General features: G+C 45.0%; 1 protein-coding gene across 1 annotated transcript in view; it reads left to right on the top strand.

Annotated features, from left to right (window-relative positions):
• LOC135829517 (uncharacterized) overlaps positions 1-19,825 on the top strand; it is a 66,418-nt gene that overhangs the window by 8,664 nt on the left and 37,929 nt on the right. Inside the window, exons 2-8 of the mRNA XM_065341918.1 lie at positions 3,430-3,546; positions 8,859-8,927; positions 9,790-10,183; positions 13,985-14,211; positions 15,550-15,756; positions 17,233-18,333; positions 19,384-19,561. Of these exons, the coding sequence (XP_065197990.1) occupies positions 3,436-3,546; positions 8,859-8,927; positions 9,790-10,183; positions 13,985-14,211; positions 15,550-15,756; positions 17,233-18,333; positions 19,384-19,561 (2,287 nt within the window). The 5' untranslated portion in view covers positions 3,430-3,435. The remainder of the gene's footprint in view (positions 1-3,429; positions 3,547-8,858; positions 8,928-9,789; positions 10,184-13,984; positions 14,212-15,549; positions 15,757-17,232; positions 18,334-19,383; positions 19,562-19,825) is intronic.

Genomic DNA, 19,825 nt, shown 5'->3' with positions numbered 1-19,825 from the left:
ATTCTTAGGCTAGCGTGCGTGCGAGTGAGTTTAGTATGTGTGTATGTATGTGTGTGTGTGTTGTTGTTGTTGTGTTTGTGGGTGTGTGCACGCACATGCGCGCGTGCATGTGGGTGAAGGTGTGAGTGCATGTGTATGTGTAGTTCCCACTGTATTCCTTGCACAAAAGTTCTTCACTTACTTTCCTTCGCATACAACAAGAACCCATTCCCCGTTCGAAATTAGAATTTGTTTGGCCTGGTGATCCCGCAAGCGTGGAACTCGGAGTTGTAATACATTTTTGTTTCACCTTACTTGCACTATTCTTAGGCTGTCCAGACTTCTAACAACTGCTCTGAGTGATATGATATTCATGCAACCATGTCTAAAAGTAGAGTAATTGTTATAAATAGAGACATATCCACGCAATCAACTGTTACTTACGCTGGTTTAGTTTGGCAGGATTGGTCAGACAGTTCGTCGTGCATGCTGCCTGCAATCGCAAGCAAACAGTTCTGTAACCTTCGTTCTTGCTGGGGTCTGTCTATTTGCGTCCCAATTGATGACAGATGTGCACAGTTTGAGTACTGGTATGCGCAACGTTACTGGGATAATATCATATTGTTCATCAGCTAGCTGCAGTCGGAGTTGATGGGGTGATGCGCTCTTCTGATCCTGATGGTACGTACCTCGTCCTGCTTTCAGTTGCAGCTTGTTGAGTTCGCTTTGCTGGAGGCTCACGGTTCGGAGGGCACTGGTACACTGATGAGGGCTTTCCTGGATGGCGTACTCGTCAAAACTCAGCTCTCAAGTCCCTCTGGATCATAAATGCAGCGAGCAAACATAGCTCGTGCTGCGAAAATAGGCTTGAATTTTTCACGACGTATTGCAACATCTCGGCACTTTGGCAGGTCTCCATCCTTTGGCAATCTGAGAAAACTAACCCCAGGAGGATTATGTGATACTGGCACAACCAACAACACAACAATTTGGCATCGCAGCGGCTCAGGCGACTTGACGAACTACTTTCTGAAGTGACTTTTGTCCTGAAGAAAGTGAGATTCAGAATCCAAGTATTTTCGCACCGTGCCACAATGACGTCACACATACATTGGTATAGGGGTGTGTATAAAATTGAAATATCTCAAGAATGCTTTGTTGTAGAGACTTTGGACCAAGACCATTCGACTCAGAGCCCAAAACTCTACAGGATATCAAATTTTCATTTTTTCGTGCAGTTCCCCTTTAAGTCCAGAACGTTTTCTTGTCACAATCATGAGTTGAATGTCGCGACTAAAGGAACATGGGAAACAAGCTAAGAATATATAAGTTCAGAAACCAGAAAATGAATGTGTCAAAACAGCAACAATTGTTATTGGTTAAGAACGATAACGCTAGTGATGTGTGAGATAGATACATGGTGAGTATTGTGCAAAGTTAGGCAGACGGTTGTATGTGAGACAATGTGTTGATAACAGTAATCAAATTTTAATCTTGGGTGGCGAAACAATAATATTCATGTTAAAGAGTAAGGGCCAAAATGTTACGAGTTTTGACCATGATCCACCAATGTAACGATATAATAAATGTAATAGGTAGCCGAGTGGAGGCACGGTGCTTAACACTAATTAAATTTTACTTAGACTTCCTCACGTACACCACCTGGATTATTATGTTAAAATAATATGAAAACAGAAATGCACAGCAGCTTTTATAAGCAACAGACTACATACGCTAACGTACCGGGGATACGCTACAATCAAGCAAGGCAGGGATACTACAATAGTCAGCTACAATCAAGCAAGGCAGGGATACTACAGTAATCAGCTACAATCAAGCAAGGCAGGAATACTACAATAGTCAGCTACAATCAAGCAAGGCAGGGATACTACAATAGTCAGCTACAATCAAGCAAGGCAGGGATACTGCAATAGTCAGCTACAATCAAGCAAGGCAGGGATACTACAATAGTCAGCTACAATCAAGCAAAGCAGGGATACTACAATAGTCAGCTACAATCAAGCAAGGCAGGGATACTGCAATAGTCAGTTACAATCAAGCAAGGCAGGGATACTACAATAGTCAGCTACAATCAAGCAAGGCAGGGATACTGCAATAGTCAGTTACAATCAAGCAAGGCAGGGATACTACAATAGTCAGCTACAATCAAGCAAGGCAGGGATACTGCAATAGTCAGCTACAATCAAGCAAGGCAGGGATACTACAATAGTCAGTTACAATCAAGCAAGGCAGGGATACTACAATAGTCAGCTACAATCAAGCAAAGCAGGGATACTACAATAGTCAGCTACAATCAAGCAAGGCAGGGATACTACAGTAGTCAGCTACAATCAAGCAAGGCAGGGATACTACACTAGTCAGCTACAATCAAGCAAGACAGGGATACTACAATAGTCAGCTACAATCAAGCAAGGCAGGGATACTACAATAGTCAGCTACAATCAAGCAAAGCAGGGATACTGCAATAGTCAGCTACAATCAAGCAAGGCAGGGATACTACATAAACAGTCAGATAGTGCGACAACAAGATGCTAAACTGGCAGAGGTACAGTCGAATGTCACCTATCCGGTCGCCAGTTGTCCGAGCACGTCGGTTATCCGACAAGCCCGGGAGTGGTAATTTTATGACTCTCAAAAGTAAAATTATTTAAAAAACTTTTTTGTGTGTATATTATATGGTGTAATAATGCATTTACTTGAAGTAGGTGTGGTCAAGTATGCTAACATGTGCATGTATGTGTACATGGAGCAATTCATGAATATGCATGAATATATTTGGGTATTGTGTACATAAATCAGTGAAATCCAGCCTTATATGCACATAAAAAATGATATCAGTTATCCAACATATTCAGTTATCCAACATGCCTGATTCCCGAAGTGGCCGGATAAGTGACAGTCGATTGTACTGAGATATTGAACGACCTGACACCTAGCTGCAACGAATCTGCAAATTGAAAAATACCAACTCTCTTATATTACTTGGAAAGCTTACGTGCGGAAAGATCCAGTCAGGGGAAGAAAACGCAACAAAGATGTGCACGAGGTATATCCCTCGGGAGCAAAGAACGTCGAAAGCTACAGGATGATAAGGAGATTGGTAAGACCATTGGACAAGCCGGTCTAACTACAACTCAACAACGCGAATCAACCAATGACGAATTACATTATTTTCTCTGACCAATACCATACTTGAAGTATGCATTAAATAAATTGTACAATTTTCTGATCACAAGACATAGTTTGGCTCCGCTATTATAATGTGAGAGTTGTTATAATTCTCACAACGAGCATTAGAAAAGTCATTAGTTTCTTGAATCTGCAAAGTATTCAAAATCAACTGCTGTTCTGGTTTACAGAGCTATATGCAATGTTTACTAAGAGGTCTGTTTTACTTTCTTGTTGATTTACCATTGTTCATTCTACCAGGATAACATGACATGCCTGGACCATGCAGTAGCAAAGTATGACTCCAGCCAAGCTATACCTAACTTAAGGGCTATTATCCGCCATCTTGAGAGCAAGTACCCAGAGGAGGAGGAGAAGGTAAGCGCAACTTAGAAGAAAAGAAAATACATGAAACAGAATTTCCCATTCGAAAACTTGCATAACCAATGAGGTAACAATATCACTCTATTCCCTCTAGACACTCACACAAAAAAGCCTCCCTGCTGCAAACACCGCTTTTGATTCACCAGATATTCAGGCATGGCTCAGTATCAGGTTACTGGTTCAAACTAATGATGGGATATGCCCAAACATTTAGTGACCCAAATGTGGCGTTCGCAGCAGAAACGTCCCTGTGTGGGTGTTTGGAATGAGTGCAATATTGTATGAATGGCTGCTATGCAGTTTACTAAGACTGCAGAAAGGATGCAATAGTTGCAAATATGAATAGTGTTAAGTACCGTATTTTCCGGGGTATAAGCCGCACTTTTTTTCGCTAAAAATCGGACCAAAATCGCCCCTGCGGCTTATACACCGAATATGCTTTCGCGAATGAATGCTTAGCATACATCGGTATGCATGCTGATGTCATGTGACATGTCATTCGACTCAGCTTCGCGCCTGTGTTGCTATCCCGGCACTTTTTAATACTAGTTTTAGTGCGCGGGCTACACCATACGGTACGCGTATACGGGGACTATTTTTTGCGTACTGGAAGTGCCGGTTTCCACACATCCTAGTATACAGCGATACGATAATACTACTTTTTGTGTATAAATAGTGGCGGCTGGAATCTTTCCATGTTGTGAACAGGGTACTCCCTGGCCTGGTACATAGCTGTCACGGAACGAATGTTTGTTTCCAAACATTTCAATTCGTCTTTCAGTCGTTCAGATTATTTTGTTTCTTTAGCTTTTCTTGCCGGTACTTCGATGGTGTCCTGGAGTTGACCATGCAGCGGCGGACAACATACACCGTGAAGGAGAAGATACGCGCTCTGCTCTTCGCCGAAGCGCATGGAAATCGGGCCTGCGCGAGACACTTCGACATCGATGAGTCGAGGGTTCGTCGGTGGCGGAAACAGAAAGTCGAGCTGTCGAAGAAGAAAGTCACGTCCAAATCGCTACATGCTGGACACGAGCCACGATGGAATGAACTTGAGCGTAAGGTTTTCGAATGGATCGAGAAAAATCGATAAAGATGTGATTGGATTGAGTGGCACAATGATTCGCCTAAAAGCGAAAGTCTTCACAAAGGAGATGAACGCCGTAAGTTTCAACGCAACTGTTGGTTGGTGCTATCGTTTCATGAAGCGACATAGCCTTGTTATCCGGACGAAGACTCACCTAGGCCAGCGACTGCCGGACGAGTTTGAGGAGAAGATTCTGTCCTTTCGGCGCACCGTCATCAGGTTGAGAGAACAGAACAAGTATCCACTAGATCAGATTGGCAATATGGATGAAACGCCTCTGAACTTCGACATGCCCTTGTCCCGCACTATCGACAAAATCGGAGCGAAGACTATTCACATCAAAACGACAGGGCACGAACGAGAGCACTTTACTGTGGCTTTAGCATGCCTTGCCGATGGGACAAAGTGGTGCACTAACACTTCATAATCTGATCTAACATGGTATTTAGCTCCATAACCATAATAAATTTGTAGAAAGGCCATTTGTCAATGAGTGTGAAAAATCTTGGTTTGTGGGTGCGGCTTATACTCCAAATACCAACTTTAAGTCAATATTTTGCCTCAAAAAGGGGGGTGCAGCTTATACCCCGGAAAATACGGTATAACGTTCACACAATTCTCCAGACACAACAGACAACGGGATAGGTAGGTAGAACGACATTTATTGCGGTAGACGAAGAGACGGAGACAAAGACGAACTACTACGACTACATTATGGGAGAGAGAGCGAGTCGAGAGAAGAGCTTGCAAGATAAAGGGCCTGGGTAGCTATGGCAAAGATGGGTGCGCAAGTAGCTACCCAGGCCAACGGAACGAGAGGTGAGTATGAATACTACGAATACGATGTGTACAATTACAGCTACATGCATGCAGGCCAACCACAAAAGGTACGGGAGGAGGTACCTAACAATAGCAATGGGTACACTCAATTGTCTCTTATCCGGACGCCTCAGATACTGGCACGCCTCTCTACCGGGTACCTTTAGCTTGAGTTCCTATGGCAAAACTGCTTCGAATTTGGGGTTTGAATAATTTTTCGTGCACACTAGTGTCAGTTTATCACTGTCCACCTGTGTAATTCACTCATTTTCATCAAGACATAATAATTAGGGGTGAAACGAAGGTCTCAATTTGCCAAACAAACCTTCTTCATGAAAACGAACGCAGGTGTCGAAGGATTCTTTTACCAGTTGACAGTTCCTCTTGAAGCACACTCTGTGCATCCTCTTGAAGCATCGTGACTCTGTGCATGTGCCCTACAAAGTACATGACTTTGCACATGTTTGCTGTGCAGTCACCACAATTGGCATGCCCATAGCTTTTGCACTGCGCAGTTTGCACCCTAAACTGCCCAAGACTACTTCTGCACACCTCGGCCGTGAATGGCCACGCTCAAGCGCAGTCTGTGGCCTACTATGGACTTGCAGTGGCACCTACCGGGAGCCAACTGGACACAAAACTAGTCGACTGTACAAACTACAGTACAGTACCGGCTCCTGTATACGAGGAAGATCAGTGCATGTATGTACAGAAATCGTGTGTTGACCTTCTTTTGAAGTGAAATCGAAGGTTTGTTTCAAATGAAAACGAAGGTTCTTCGAACCTTTGACACCTTTGTTTCACCCCTAAGACATATTTTTTATCCTGAATACGTGTAATATGTGCCAAAAACACTTCTTCAAAAAGTGATATAATACATGGTAGACGAGCTGTCCTGAGATAACGGAAAACCTGAGATACGGGCAGTGACGTTCGAGCTTATACTGAATCGCTCACTCCAGCAATAATATTTATTAAAAGAGAGCATTTCTGAGAAAACCAGAAAATTTGTGCAAGTCGATCTCTCCAATTACGCTCACAATTTGGAGGTAAGTTTCCTTTGGGGTGTAGATTGACTTTGCAAATCATGTGCCCCGTGACACCAGAATGCCAGGTCTGGTAGATCACGGTTCAGCAGTTTTTCTGAGTCACCTTGATCAAGTGTACGTGCACTTACAAGGATCGCCTGTTGATATTTAGATTGGATCACATGCATTTCGATGCCCAGTTTAAGAGCACGCTGGTCGCGTTGTAGGCCTTCCAACCGGGACTTTCCCTCAACATGCAGCACAGAGACTAGGGTGAGTAGGAGTCAAATTGCGTTGTTCATCACGTAAGAAATCTGTGATGTCGGCATGTCACGTACCACATGGAATCAGTGTAGCCTGTGCTGGTCAACTCCAAGCGACCTTGATGGCATGCTCGATCATCATTCCTCTTGCCGTAGAATTCAAAAACTACACGCCACATAGTCACTTTTTGCATCAAATGTTGCACCGAAAAATGTTGGAAGCGCAAGAAGAAGCTTATCGTTTGGAGTGGCAAGTTATCACCGCTCCTTTTCCTTGTCAGAGTCAACAATACACTTTGTTTTGCAGCTGGTCTACAAAGCCGAAGTGACACGCCGTAATGTTAAGGCCCACTTCAGACTAGGTACAAAACAGCCTATAATTCACATTTACATAGAAGTTTCCAAGACAACGACAAGAATCTGGTGGGGAGCGTAAAAAGCTGCCCAAACCTTTCAGGCAAGGTGCGAACCCTTGTACAAGGCAACTTTCCTGCATTTATCGTACTTTCTCACCAGGTAGTTAAACAAACGTACAGACTTTGAACCTGGGTACGACTGCCGGCTGCTTTCACACATCCCCGGCCGGGTCCATTGCGCAATATCGTAGGGTCAAAGGTTGCCTGTACATTGCATGTAAAATGTGTAGTCTGAATACAGGCTTTGAAAAATGTTGCCTTTTAGGTTTTATGTGATTTTGTACTGAATGTTCTATGTACGTAGTCTGCAGAGGGACTAACCCAGCACGTGTGTACTTCGGAGCGACAGAGCCAACGTTCAAGACCCGGTACGGAAACCAGAAGTAAACATTCAACCACGAGCAGGGACGGAAGAGCACCGAACTATCCAAGTTTGTCTGGAAATTGGCGGAGAGACAGGAAGACTACTCGATCCAGTGGAGTATTTCAGAACGAGCACAAGCCTACGCTAACATCAGCAAGAGGTGCCAACTTTGCCTCTCGGAGAAGTTCCGATCATAACCGCGGATAAAGAAACATGCCTGAACAAGAGAAGCGAGCTCATCTCGAAGTGTAGACATGCCAGCAAATTCTCGCTCGCAAACTACACATGATGAGATATGCTGTGTTCCACACACACACACACACACGCACGCATGCACGCGCGCGCACACACACACACACACACACACACACAAACACACACAAACACACACACACACACACACTCTATCTCTCTCTCTCTCATGCACACACATGTACACCCTCACTCTTTCACACTCACACCAAACCACATTTTTGCGCCATTACCCACACTGGTATCTGCTATGTAACACATACTACCCAGCCCTTTGGCGTGACACAACTACCACTGAAACATACTTCATTCCTGCATCGGTTCTACATGTATCTCCCATCTTGGTTATAGCAATATACCTCAGCCATGACACTTGCATTCATATTACGCACAGTGTATTCCAGGGCTGATGTTATCTCCTCAAGCTTCGTGGTTGCAGCACTGCCTTAGCCTACATTACAATTACCCTATAACTAGCAAATAGCATTATTATGTTTTATCGTCTGATGAGTGTTTTTTGAAACACGAAACTCGGAGTTATGAGAAAGGTTTTTGGTCTCTGTTGTTCTGCCTCGTGTGGTAAGCTCTGCACATGTTGAGGTATTGAGCATTATTTGCAGCAAAGACCCCAGACACTTTGTTATATGTACTACGTATACATGTATATTAAGTTAAGGGGGCGTTCGAATTGTCTTCTTCAACTGTTCGAAAAAATTTTTTAAAGAGATTAGTTGAAGTGTCCCATTAGAACGTTTCTATCATTTCAGAGCTTTCAGTGGAATTGTCGATGACGTCCGATAAGATCGACCATCTCCACGCACTTCGTGATGTAGCTATTGGAAACTCTTCGGAAGAAAAGTCAAAGAATGACAATTCGAACAAGCCAGAAGTGAATAGTCACAAAGAAGAGTATTCCTTTTTGCTCACGGTACCCTGTCCGTGACCGTCTTTCCTGGCACCTCACTTCACTCCAACCATGTTTCTCTACAATCTATTCTCTACCAACCACCTCTTCCCTATTCCTACTTTTACGTAATTATGTCATTGTGTTTCCTGTGTGTTCTATTGGCAATGTAGGTAATGGAAATTGTTCGACATGCCGCTTACAAGGAGACCGCTGCGCCTCGAAACCGTCGTTTTCTTCAGGTAAAATAGAGAAAAGACAAAATGTTACGAGTTATGAATAACTGTGCATCGATGTAACCAGGTATTATACCGTCAGCAAGTGTGAAGAAAGGGCACAAAACTGATAAGGAGTACTTAGCTGAAAAACTGACAAGGAATGCTCAGCTTCCCCTTCCATGCTTACCATATCAACTTGAACCTCCCAATTTAGGTGGTCTGTTACTTTGCGTCATTGAGTTGTAGTAAGACCGGTATGTCCAATTGTCTTACTATTCTCGTCTTCATCCAGTAACGTTTACGCTTCACAAAGCTATCACCGACTCATTTTTTCGATGTCCGCCATCCTAGTTTTGAAAGTAGCAAGAATCTTCATAGATTCATTTCCTGCCTGTGTTTAAATTCAGGCAAGTACATGTGTGCAGTGCATGCCGCTTGCCGAAAGAACTATATAGCATGTGGAGAAGCTGATCTTCTCATTTACATTGTCCGACTTATAAAAAAATTCATCCCCACAAAATGTTCTCCTCACATACTTTACTGTCCAACAGATGACCACTGCCAACTATGGAGCATTATCATCTTCACAGCTGTTTAGGAAAATTTGCCTTCAACACTTATATCCAGTAATTGTTATAATTTACTAAGAAAATGGTGGACATCACGCAACTGCATTAGAAAGGAAAGGGGGTTTATCAACTGACAACCGCTCTATTCAGTTGCTATTCACAGTGAGTGGCCCGAAACGTCACAATATTTTGACGTCACTGATAAAGAATTTTCATCCAGCGCATGCGCCACGTGTGAATAGCAACTGCATTGAGCGATTGTAAGTTGACAAGCCCCCTATTCTGTAATTGTTCTTGTGTGTATTATATATACGCAGACTTACCTTCAGCTGGAGGAATTTTATTCCGAAGGCCAAGTGGACGCTAACACGCTAGTTGTTCTAGTCAGCGGGGAACAACTTGTTGGGAAATCCACACTGATCAAGACATTGAGAAAAGAAGAAAACAATGGCACATCAAACGACTCGAAACGAACCCGAGGCATCCAGATGTCCAACTTCACGGATGAGCGTGGTCAGCATTTGCGTATCAAAGATCTCGCTGGGCAGGATGCGTTTTCAGCGACACACGACATTTTCTGCCTATCCACATCAGTACCAAGCCTCGGTCTTGCTGTTGTCAATAGTAAATGGGACGCGAAACGGATGACAACAAGCATAACCACCACAGCTGGTCGGTTTTTGAGCCGGATGCCACCATCGGTAACATCAGGTCAGTGCGATACTTTATCAAATGCGTTTTTGTTAATTTTTGTTTGTGTCTGTTGATCCGTATGTCGGCATGTACTGTAGGAGACATGGAAATTCAGTTGATTGACCGGGGCCGGCACCCTCAGCGCCTACAGAACACTGCGTGCAGTGCACAGTCATGTTGATCCGATGTGACCAGCGCGCTGCAGCGCATGTGTGTACCGCTTGTCCACGGCTGCATGGCGAGTGCCCTGGGGCCGCAAGATGTGTGACCGGATTTCCATGTCCACGACAGTACATGCATGAATGAATGATTAGGGCATGCATGTGTTTGATTCTGTACACTGGTGCAGGGAGGGCACTGTGTGTGTGTGCATGCAGGCATGTATGTGTGTGTGTGTGTGTGTGTCCCATATGGTGCAGTGGTATGTGCAGCGATTTCCAATCGATAGGTTGCGGGTTCGATTCCCGACAATTATGGTCACACGTCTTTCTTCTCTTTCTCAGACTCTTCCTGACTTTTCTTTCTTTCTATTGGGTGGTTACCAACAGCCAGTGCATGCCGGAGTATGTGGTGTGGTGTGTGTGTAGAAAAAAGAAAAAGAAATAAAATGGAAAAATGAAAAATAGGGATTCACTGGCCAGAAAAAGTCACTTCAAACAGCTGTGTGGTGGATACCAGGCTAAAATTGTGGCGGTCAATTCATCAGCCTTGCAAGCTGTTGAATGGTGTAATCCCAGCACAAGAAAGTTGCTATGTCTAACATAGCTGTTCGCTATCATCGCTCCCGCGATGGGCATGTCTGAGGTCTGAGGTGTGTGTGTGTGTGTGTGTGTGTGTGTGTGTGTGCGTGTGTGTGTGTGTGTGTGTGTGTGCGTGTGTGTGCGTGTGTGTGCATGTGTGCGTGTGTGTGTTCATGTGTGTGTTATTTATAGTGGTGTGCACGGGTAGTCGGATACCCATGCAACCTGTGAGGACCTCGGGTAGACGGGTACAGAATAGTACCTGAAAACCTGAAGTCGCTGATGGCATCATGTACAGTGCACATGTACAAATTCATGTAGTACTCCCCATTTCTATCTAGTGTGTAAGGGAAGGGTGCATTGTGGTGTCACCATGGAAACATTACCCAATAGGGTATCCGTGCAAACCGTGGAAAACTACCCAAACCCGATAGCTGAAGAAAAATCTACCTGACTCAGCCCTAGATATTCATCTCTCCGTGCATGGTAAAGGCCTGCAATAAGTCCCTGGGTAGACACATTGGTGAAGGTCCAGAACATGTGCGTCAATTTGGGCCCGGGAGCATATGTGGTCCCGCCTACATTTTGGATGCGTGAAATCAGACTGTTTTTCACATGAACAAACAGTTTTATTCACAAGTGCTGTACACTGTACTTGTTGTGAACCATCTGGTTCTCTCAAGTATCAGAAACGAACGACCACATGGCACGAGGACAACTATTTAATCTTGACAGTATATTTCACTTCGATCAACTAATGATGATGAATAACAAACACTAAAACCACCCAGTAGTTATTGCGTGAACATGGCAGCGTATACGAGAAAAGCATACACATACCACATACAACTACAGCGCACTCAGCAAACCGCACATAGCGCCTGTAGCGTATACCACGTCGTAAACACCAGCAGTACGGCGGAGTCTGGATACAAATGCATTGAAACGAACACAATGTCACAAGCGAGAAGGCCTTTCACTCTTGAGAACTTGTGGTTTCGCAACAGTACTAACGAATTGTTACTGCACATCAAGCTGAACATGCACTGCCCCATGTACTGGGTCTTTCCTTTTGCCCATGCGTGTTTACACGGAGGCGGTCTAGAAAATGAGATAAGAGTGTCAACACATGGCACATGGGCGCGTACACGGATAGTGGACATTTTACAAAACTTCAAGTTATTCCGAACTTTCCAGAGTTGGACTTTCCACGCTGTGTGTGTGTGCAGTGGTTAACAGTTTTACCACACAGAGCGCTATGGTCTGTGCATACAGTTATGTACCACTACCAGTCTACTGGATAGCCTTACTATCGTGCTACATGAATCACGTGGCACAAGTCCACAGACCTGTCACATGCACATGCATGCAGTCAGGGAAAGTGAGCTTTGTGTTTGAGAAAGAAATTAATTATTTTATTTTTGGGCATGAAATAGTCCCGCCTCATCTTTGCTGCAACAATGAGTCCACAAATGACAAGTGAGAAAACAGCAAACATCTTCTGGATCGAAAATGTTCAGATCCTTTATTGTTGATACCCTTGATTGGAAGAGCCATGCCCTTGGTTCAAATATTCTGCTCTCTTCTCCAATTGAGCAACGTCCGAAATGTCCATACAAAAATTGTCTATGCCCGATGGGGCCCAAGATGTTCAGAAACATTCAGAGAACTCGCATCTGTCTTCTCCATCCTCAGACTTTGCTCTCCAGAGATCTGATAATAGAATCAGCCTGGTCGGCATTAGCTGCTTCTTCTTTGTTTGTCGCAGAAACAGCAGCGCACACTTCTGCCTGGCCTGTACAGCCACTTCCCCAGTAGATTACCAAGGTTCTCAGCCCAAGACCGAACACATGGAGGTCAGGCATGGTTCCATCATCACTCACGAGATAAACGGCCTCGAAGATATATTATATCTTCGAGGCCGCTCATAACACCCTAGTACGTACTATCGGTCGCCAATTCATTTGAAGTACTAGTAGCATTAGCACAATTGCTTTAAAACACTCTTTTGACCAATTTTTTAGCTGCATGCTATGATATTGCAGAGAGTGTGCTGCTTAAAATCACCTTTCCTCAAATCTCCTCACCACAAATATTATATATATATACCCAATGCTGTAGACAGCAAGCTCTCATCAGTACAGCTACGAGCCAAATAGGCCGAGCTACCAGCCATGGTGCAAAGGAGGCACCACAGACATTAAGATAGCTCGTCGCTCTAGCGCCAGAGTGCCCAAACTACAAAATGTACCGGGCATTGCGCGATGCAGCAGCACTAGAGCAGCCTATATATTAGTTACGAAGTCTGAAGAAAATGTTGAACGGCCTCTGCTGGGATGACGACTACACCATAGCTCAGTGGTTAGAGCATCGCTGGCTACAAGCGAGGGTCCCTGGTTCGAGTCCTGGTGGTGACAGTCAATTTTTTCTTCAGACTTTTCCCGTTTGTCTCTTTCCCTCAAACCAGTTAATATTATATATTTATCACTCTTCTATATCGACCTCCACTAATTCTCGTGATCCTTGACTGGTCCTATATTACCCATATCACCGCAATATCGACCGCTTATATCGACCGCTTGTATCGACCACTTAGGCATTGTAATCTTTCGACTTTGGAGGGACTTAGAATTTTTCTCTCCACTTCAAAAAGAAAAATTGAAAGAAAGAAGACAAAGGACGAGAACAGGCAGGATTCGAACTCACAACAGTATGAATCTCAAGCAACCCCTTATACCACCCAGCCACTGTGCTGCAGATGCTGAACTCTGTTGTTCTTACAGTCTTGTACCCAAAATAGGCAACATCCTATGTACACTATAGTACAAATGCTATACTAAAAAGGTTAAAATAGCTCCTAAAGGTTCAAATTTTGGGGTTATGGCAAAGGAATCATGATAAATAGGATATTGACCTCGACTTCGGTCTATATGGGAAATATAGGCCTCGTAAAAGACCTCGGCGGACCTCGGTCTTTTACTTGGCCTATATTTCCCATATAGACCTCGTCTTGGTCAATATCCTATACATATATATATATATTTTTTGCGTTTCCCATCTCTTATTGTTGCAAATACAGACCAGCCGTTCAATGTCATGATCATTGCGACCTTCCGCGACGAGATCAAGAGAGAGGATCATGGAAAACTTGCTGCAAAGCTTGCCACAAGCTATAGTAGTGTCGAGAAGGAGTTTGGTGATAAACTCCACTTTCGAGGACGCTTTGCTATCAATGCCACCGTCAATGACGCAGACTTCGATCGCCTGAGAGTCAAACTTTCTGAGGTCTGCAGAGATATCCTGAGCGTAAGTAAAACTGTAAACCATGTTTCAATTACTACTAGTGGAGAAACTAGGGGATAGTAAAGGGATCAGGAAAGATAAAGTGTGATAGAGAGAGGCAAAGATGGAAAGATGGAGAGAAAGAGGGAGAAGGATAAAGAGATAGATGATGAGAACGAGAAAGAGAAAGAGAAAAAACAAGAAAGAAGAGATTGAGAGAAAAAGAGGCAGAAAGAGATGAAGAGAAAGATGGACAAAACGATGAAGAGAAAGATGGACAGAACGATGGAGAGAAAGAGTTAGGGAGACAGAGAGTGAGAGTGGGAGTTAAAGAGAGACGGATATAGAACTGCAATGCACACCAGTGCATTAGACAGAGTTTATAATCATTGGTGGTGATCCGCACTTGCACCTCTCCCGTGAATTGTGGATTTGGTTATGAATGAACCATTCAAACTGGAAGCAACCTTATACAATTTTCCAAGAATGACCTTCACAAAATTATGTGTGGCATAGAAAGTGGCAAGTCGGCATTAGACAAACATTTCAGTGACCCCTACATAGGGTAACCGCAGTGTCGTTTATTGTTCTGACAGGCTTTTGAACCTCCGAAAAGGGTGGAGTCCTTTCGAAAATCAGCACCAGAACACAACCCCAGCCAGGCCCAGGACCAGGCGCGTGACACCGAAGTGTGACAATGAGAAACAGTTAAAAAGATGCGTTGCTCGAAGCCGGCCAGCGACTGCATGCTGTACCAGCACGATGGTGAGGGGTCCACACACAGCCAAAATCAATGCACGAGTGTAAGCATTGCAGGGGAAAGCAAAAGGGTTTGACATTCGGGTTGTCATTCAGCCGGCTCAAAGTCCTAATCTCAACGTCGATGACTTGGTATTCTTCCACAGCCTGTAGGCAGACTTGTCACTGTGGAGGTCGTCAAGCTCACAGTTCTGTCAAAGAACTTGGCGATCTCCGCGATCAATTAGTGTATTGGCAACTTGTAAAGGCTGCGGAACAAAAAACGAAAGTCAGCGAGGGTGCAGATTCGATATCATCATGGAGTGAGTCGTCATGAGATTCAGACGAAGAGTGAAGCTGGAGTGCTTTGAACGAGCTGTGTGACATCTGTAAATAACTAATCTCTCAAATGCTGCTGTGTGTTCCACTTTGCAAAGTGTGTTTGTAGCCATAGAATGCTTTATACTGAGCTGTAAATATGCAATGAAGTTTTGCTTACGGAGGAAGTACGTCATTAGTGGATTGGGTTCGTTCTCAGTGACGTATACATACATCATTAACGAATGTTTAATCAGGTTTGTGAACAGAGAGTACTTTACCCACTGTGTTGATGTGCATGTTCAGAAATCTTGCAAGCAACCCAAAGTGCTCGGGCAGGCAGAGGAAGTACTGGCACAACTCCATGACAACATCCGAGAGCCATTCTCAACAAGTCGGGAGTTCTCTCGACAGCTTTGTGCTGCTAGCCACGTAGAGTATGATGACAATGCAGACAGCATCAACACCGAACAAATCCGTCGATATCGCAAGATCCTCAATGCGTATGGGCTGGTATGTACATACTCTGCAGATTGAGTAATTTCAATTTACTTGCAGTAGATGTATTTTATGTTATGATGTATGTCATGTGTGTCATGTACATCTCTAAGGGGTCGTTGCAAAAGTGTTTTGTCGTCCCTGAAATGAACATCGCTCATTTCTTACTCGGACACCCTCCACTCCCTTTGAAAGGAACGCAGCTTGCTATGCTGGATGATGAAAATTGCATGCATGTATATGTAGTCATGTACATATGTATAGTATCGGTCGACTTGTGATTTTTTCACGATATATTGGAAACTGGCACCCTACATTTTTGGTGTCTCCCGCACATAGTTGTAGATATCGTGAAAACAACAGTACATCCTGCATTGTGTGACCCGTGCAATAACTCCTTGCCACATTTGAGGGCAGAAAAGCCCAAGAACAGGGAAATAGAAATTCGGCCAGGTTTACAAAATTTGGAGAGGTATGCATGGCAAAGTATGTGGAGAAACAGATCCCTGACACATATTCTTGAAATTTAAAGTGGATTTTTCATCCTCAATTCGGCCCAAATTGAACTTTCAAAAGCCAGTGGGACAGTTTCCAATGAATGGACTGTAGTGTCGGTCGACTTGCGATTTTTGCCCCCCCCCCCCCCCCCCACCCCCCTCCAACGAACGATGCTCGTTTCAGGGTCGACAAAAACAACTTTTGCAACGACCCCCTAAAGTGGATTTGTTCTTATCCGTTGGTTTGAAGGAAAGATGCAACTGGTTTGATTTGTTCCTACTTCTTTTAAAGTCCATATCTAGAACATTACGATGCCCATCCTGCCATTAGCTGTAGTTTATTATCTATTATTCAGTGGTAGACCAGCTATACACCGATACTAGTAGGTGTAAGGCTGCAGGAAACTTCAAGATGAAGTGAAAATTGTGGAACAGGTTTAGTGTGTTGCTGTGCACAATATGGCTAGCTGGGGCTTGACAGCAGGGGACATCACCTACAGATTGCTGGCTTTAGGCTGATAAAGAAATTATTGACAACGGGTGCATTGTGCTTTGCACCTTTGATGGATTGATCTTCAACAGTGAGTTTCTATGAGGATGTGCTGCATAGTCCTGCTTTGGGTGGCACCAGAGGGTTGTGTTTGTGTTCATGAGAGGATACGGCACTGATTTCCGCGGAACTCAAGCCAGGGCATCTCCACCCGTTTCCCATACAATCCATTTCTTTAAAACTTAGGATGGTTCATTTAACAGTTTCGCATTGTCTCTCAAAGTGGGGTCAGGCGAAGTGTGCTGTCATGACGCGTCGAGGATTGGCTGGTTGACTTGGTTTGTTTTGTTTTATTTTGGAGGTATTTGGCCTTTTTAATATCCTTCTGCCTGCGCATGCGTGTGGAATGTGTGTGCATCCATGTTTGGGCATGTACCGTGCGTCGGCTTACAACTATGTGTGTTGCTGTGTGTATGGGTTTGCATATCGTGTTTTTGTTTCTAGATTGTTTCTTTCTCATCCCCTGAGCTGGACGACATCATTGTTAACCGACCCAACTGGTTGCTCTCCACGGTCATTGGTCTCATTTTCGCAGAACCTGGCCTTGACGATGAAGATATGCTGCACTTCATAGATGGTGTTGCGAAGGTCCAGGCAGTCCTTGGCAAGCTTAACAGCTGCGAGGGAGCAGAAGGTCAGGGCCCTATGCTGCTGCAGATGGTGATACAACTAGGTGTGTTGCTGCAGGAGAAAGGAAGGATCCTGGCACCCAGCCGTTTTCCGACCGCTGACAACTGCCTCGGCCCACTGGCCAAGAAAGATTCATCACATCGGTCGGCGTGCGCAGGAGTCTCTTTCACGACTCAGCACTGCTTCTCCACTGCTCTAGTTATCAGGCTGCAGACAGAGCTGTACGCCTATTTCCACGAGCTTCACGGCATTCCTGCTGAGCTCTGGAAGAATCTGGTGGTAGTGACTCCAGTCCATTCCACAGCCCGTGGTTGCATCTCCGTCACGGACAGCCTGCGCCAAGCTGTCGCTGTTGTCCATGCGCCTGTTGAAGATACGCTAGATGGCTATTGTCTGCTGGCTCTGTTGCGAAAGGTGTTTGATAAGCTGGCAGCAGAGTATAGCCCGGGCACTAATTACACCACAAGCATCCTCAGCTCTGCTTCCATTCGTCAGCACCTCCACGAGCCAAGCACCAAGTTTGATTTCGCTGTGTACGATGCAGCGCAAGTCAGATCGTCCGTAGCAACACAGGGTCATCTCTCCAACACCTACACTTACGTTGATCGTGCCTCGCTTCTTCTCGAATGGCCGGTCAACCATGCTTCACTGCTCTCTGCACAGTCCTTCGAGTCCGTCCGAGGAAGCCTTGGTGAGTCCGACCTGCCTGCACTGGCCACCTGCCTGGGCCTTACATCATCATCTTTATCATGTGGGCACAATAATCATCTACACGCTGCAGCAGCATTGGTCCACAGCTGGGCAGTTACCGACTACCATCACACCTCGACCAAGCTTCACCAGCTGCTAGTGAAATCACCGAACGCCCAGCGCTTTGCAAAGATCTGCAAGGTGCTACAGCAGCATGAAGAACTGGTGAGTATGATCGCCTGTTGCGTACACCCCTCTCTCTCTCAGTCTCTCTCTCAGTCTCCCTCAGTCTCTCCCTCTCTCACTCTCTTTCTCTCTCTATCTCTCCTTTTCTCTCTCTCCCTTTCTCTCTCTCTGTCTCAGTCACTCAGTCTCTCTGTCTCTCTCTGCCTCTCTCTCTCTCTCTCTCTCTCTCTCTCTCTATCTCTATCTCTCTCTCTCTCTCTCTCTCTCTCTCTCTCTCTCTCTCTCTCTCTCTCTCTCTCTCTCTCTCTCTATCTATCTCTCTCTCTCTCTCTCTCTCTCTCTCTCTCGGTCTCTCTGTATCCCCCTCCCCCCGTCTCAGTCTCTATCTGACTCTCTCTGTCTCTCTGTCTCTCTGTCTCTGACTGTCTCTGTTGAAGTATGCGAGTTGTTTTACAATTTTATTAACAAAATATCTATCAAAGTAGTGGTTGCGACTTCGGCGATGATTTGTGAGAAAGGGTTTGCTCCCCACACCGGAGCTCGCGCTATTCCGCCGACACTGTGTATTGAGCAGGGAGTGGTGCTTTCTTGCAGGTTTGCCAAGTCGAAGGTTCGATGGACTTCTCGTGTGCTCTGGATGGCAGTCGTGAGTCAGTCAAGTGTCAAGTAAAGTCGGCGGAATAGCGCGAGCTCCAGTGTGGGGAGCAAACCCTTTCTTAAAATATCTATCACTTACCATTACACATCTCACAATGCATTCTCGGTCGTGTTCTGGTCGAGTGCTGGTCGTGTGCTGGTCGTGTGCTGGTCGTGTGCTGGTCGTGTGCTGGTCGTGTGCTGGTCGTGTGCTGGTGTGTGCTGGCCGTGTGCTGGTCGTGTGCTGGTCGTGTGCTGGTCGTGTGCTGGCGTGTGCTGGCCGTGTGCTGGTCGTGTGCTGGTCTTGTGCTGGTCGTGTACTGGTCGTGTGCTGGTTGTGTGCCTCTCGTTGATTTGATTCTCAGTGGTGTGGATGATATGGACACTAGCTGATGTTGATGTTAGGGCCATGTTTGTCGCTTGTTTGTATATTTGTTACTCTCCGCACTGCAGCTGGCCACCGATTTCCCGGACATATTCCGGAAGCGTCGGGTGCAAGCTGTCCAGCCGGTCTCCACCGGAGCTACTGCATCCACTGTTCAATCAGACTCTGCAGACATCGTTCCTTCGAGCAGCCAGACACACTCTGATCACGCCAGTCAGTCCACTGCTGCTCGCCAAGATGATGCTGGTAAAGCTGAATGTGCTAAATACACCATGTGTGCTCCTTGTATGCTAGTGCTAGAATACTTGTGTGCAAATGTCTACTTCACACTATCTTGCAACACGATTTGATCTATGGGCTTGCTCAGGTCTCAACGAGAACTTCTGTTTGCGTGGGATTCTATACGAAAAAAGAGAATAGTTTTCTCTGTGGATAATGAACACATGACTGGTTGGGTATGTGTGTTCTGCTAACCTTTATGATTTTATACCCATTCCTATAATCGAATAT

This window comes from Sycon ciliatum, chromosome 13 (genome assembly GCF_964019385.1).
Source record: "Sycon ciliatum chromosome 13, ocSycCili1.1, whole genome shotgun sequence".
In the NCBI taxonomy this organism is placed as follows: Eukaryota; Metazoa; Porifera; class Calcarea; order Leucosolenida; family Sycettidae; genus Sycon; species Sycon ciliatum.
The sequence above is the reverse complement of the archived record's forward strand: the minus strand, read 5'-3'. Positions and strand labels throughout refer to the sequence as shown.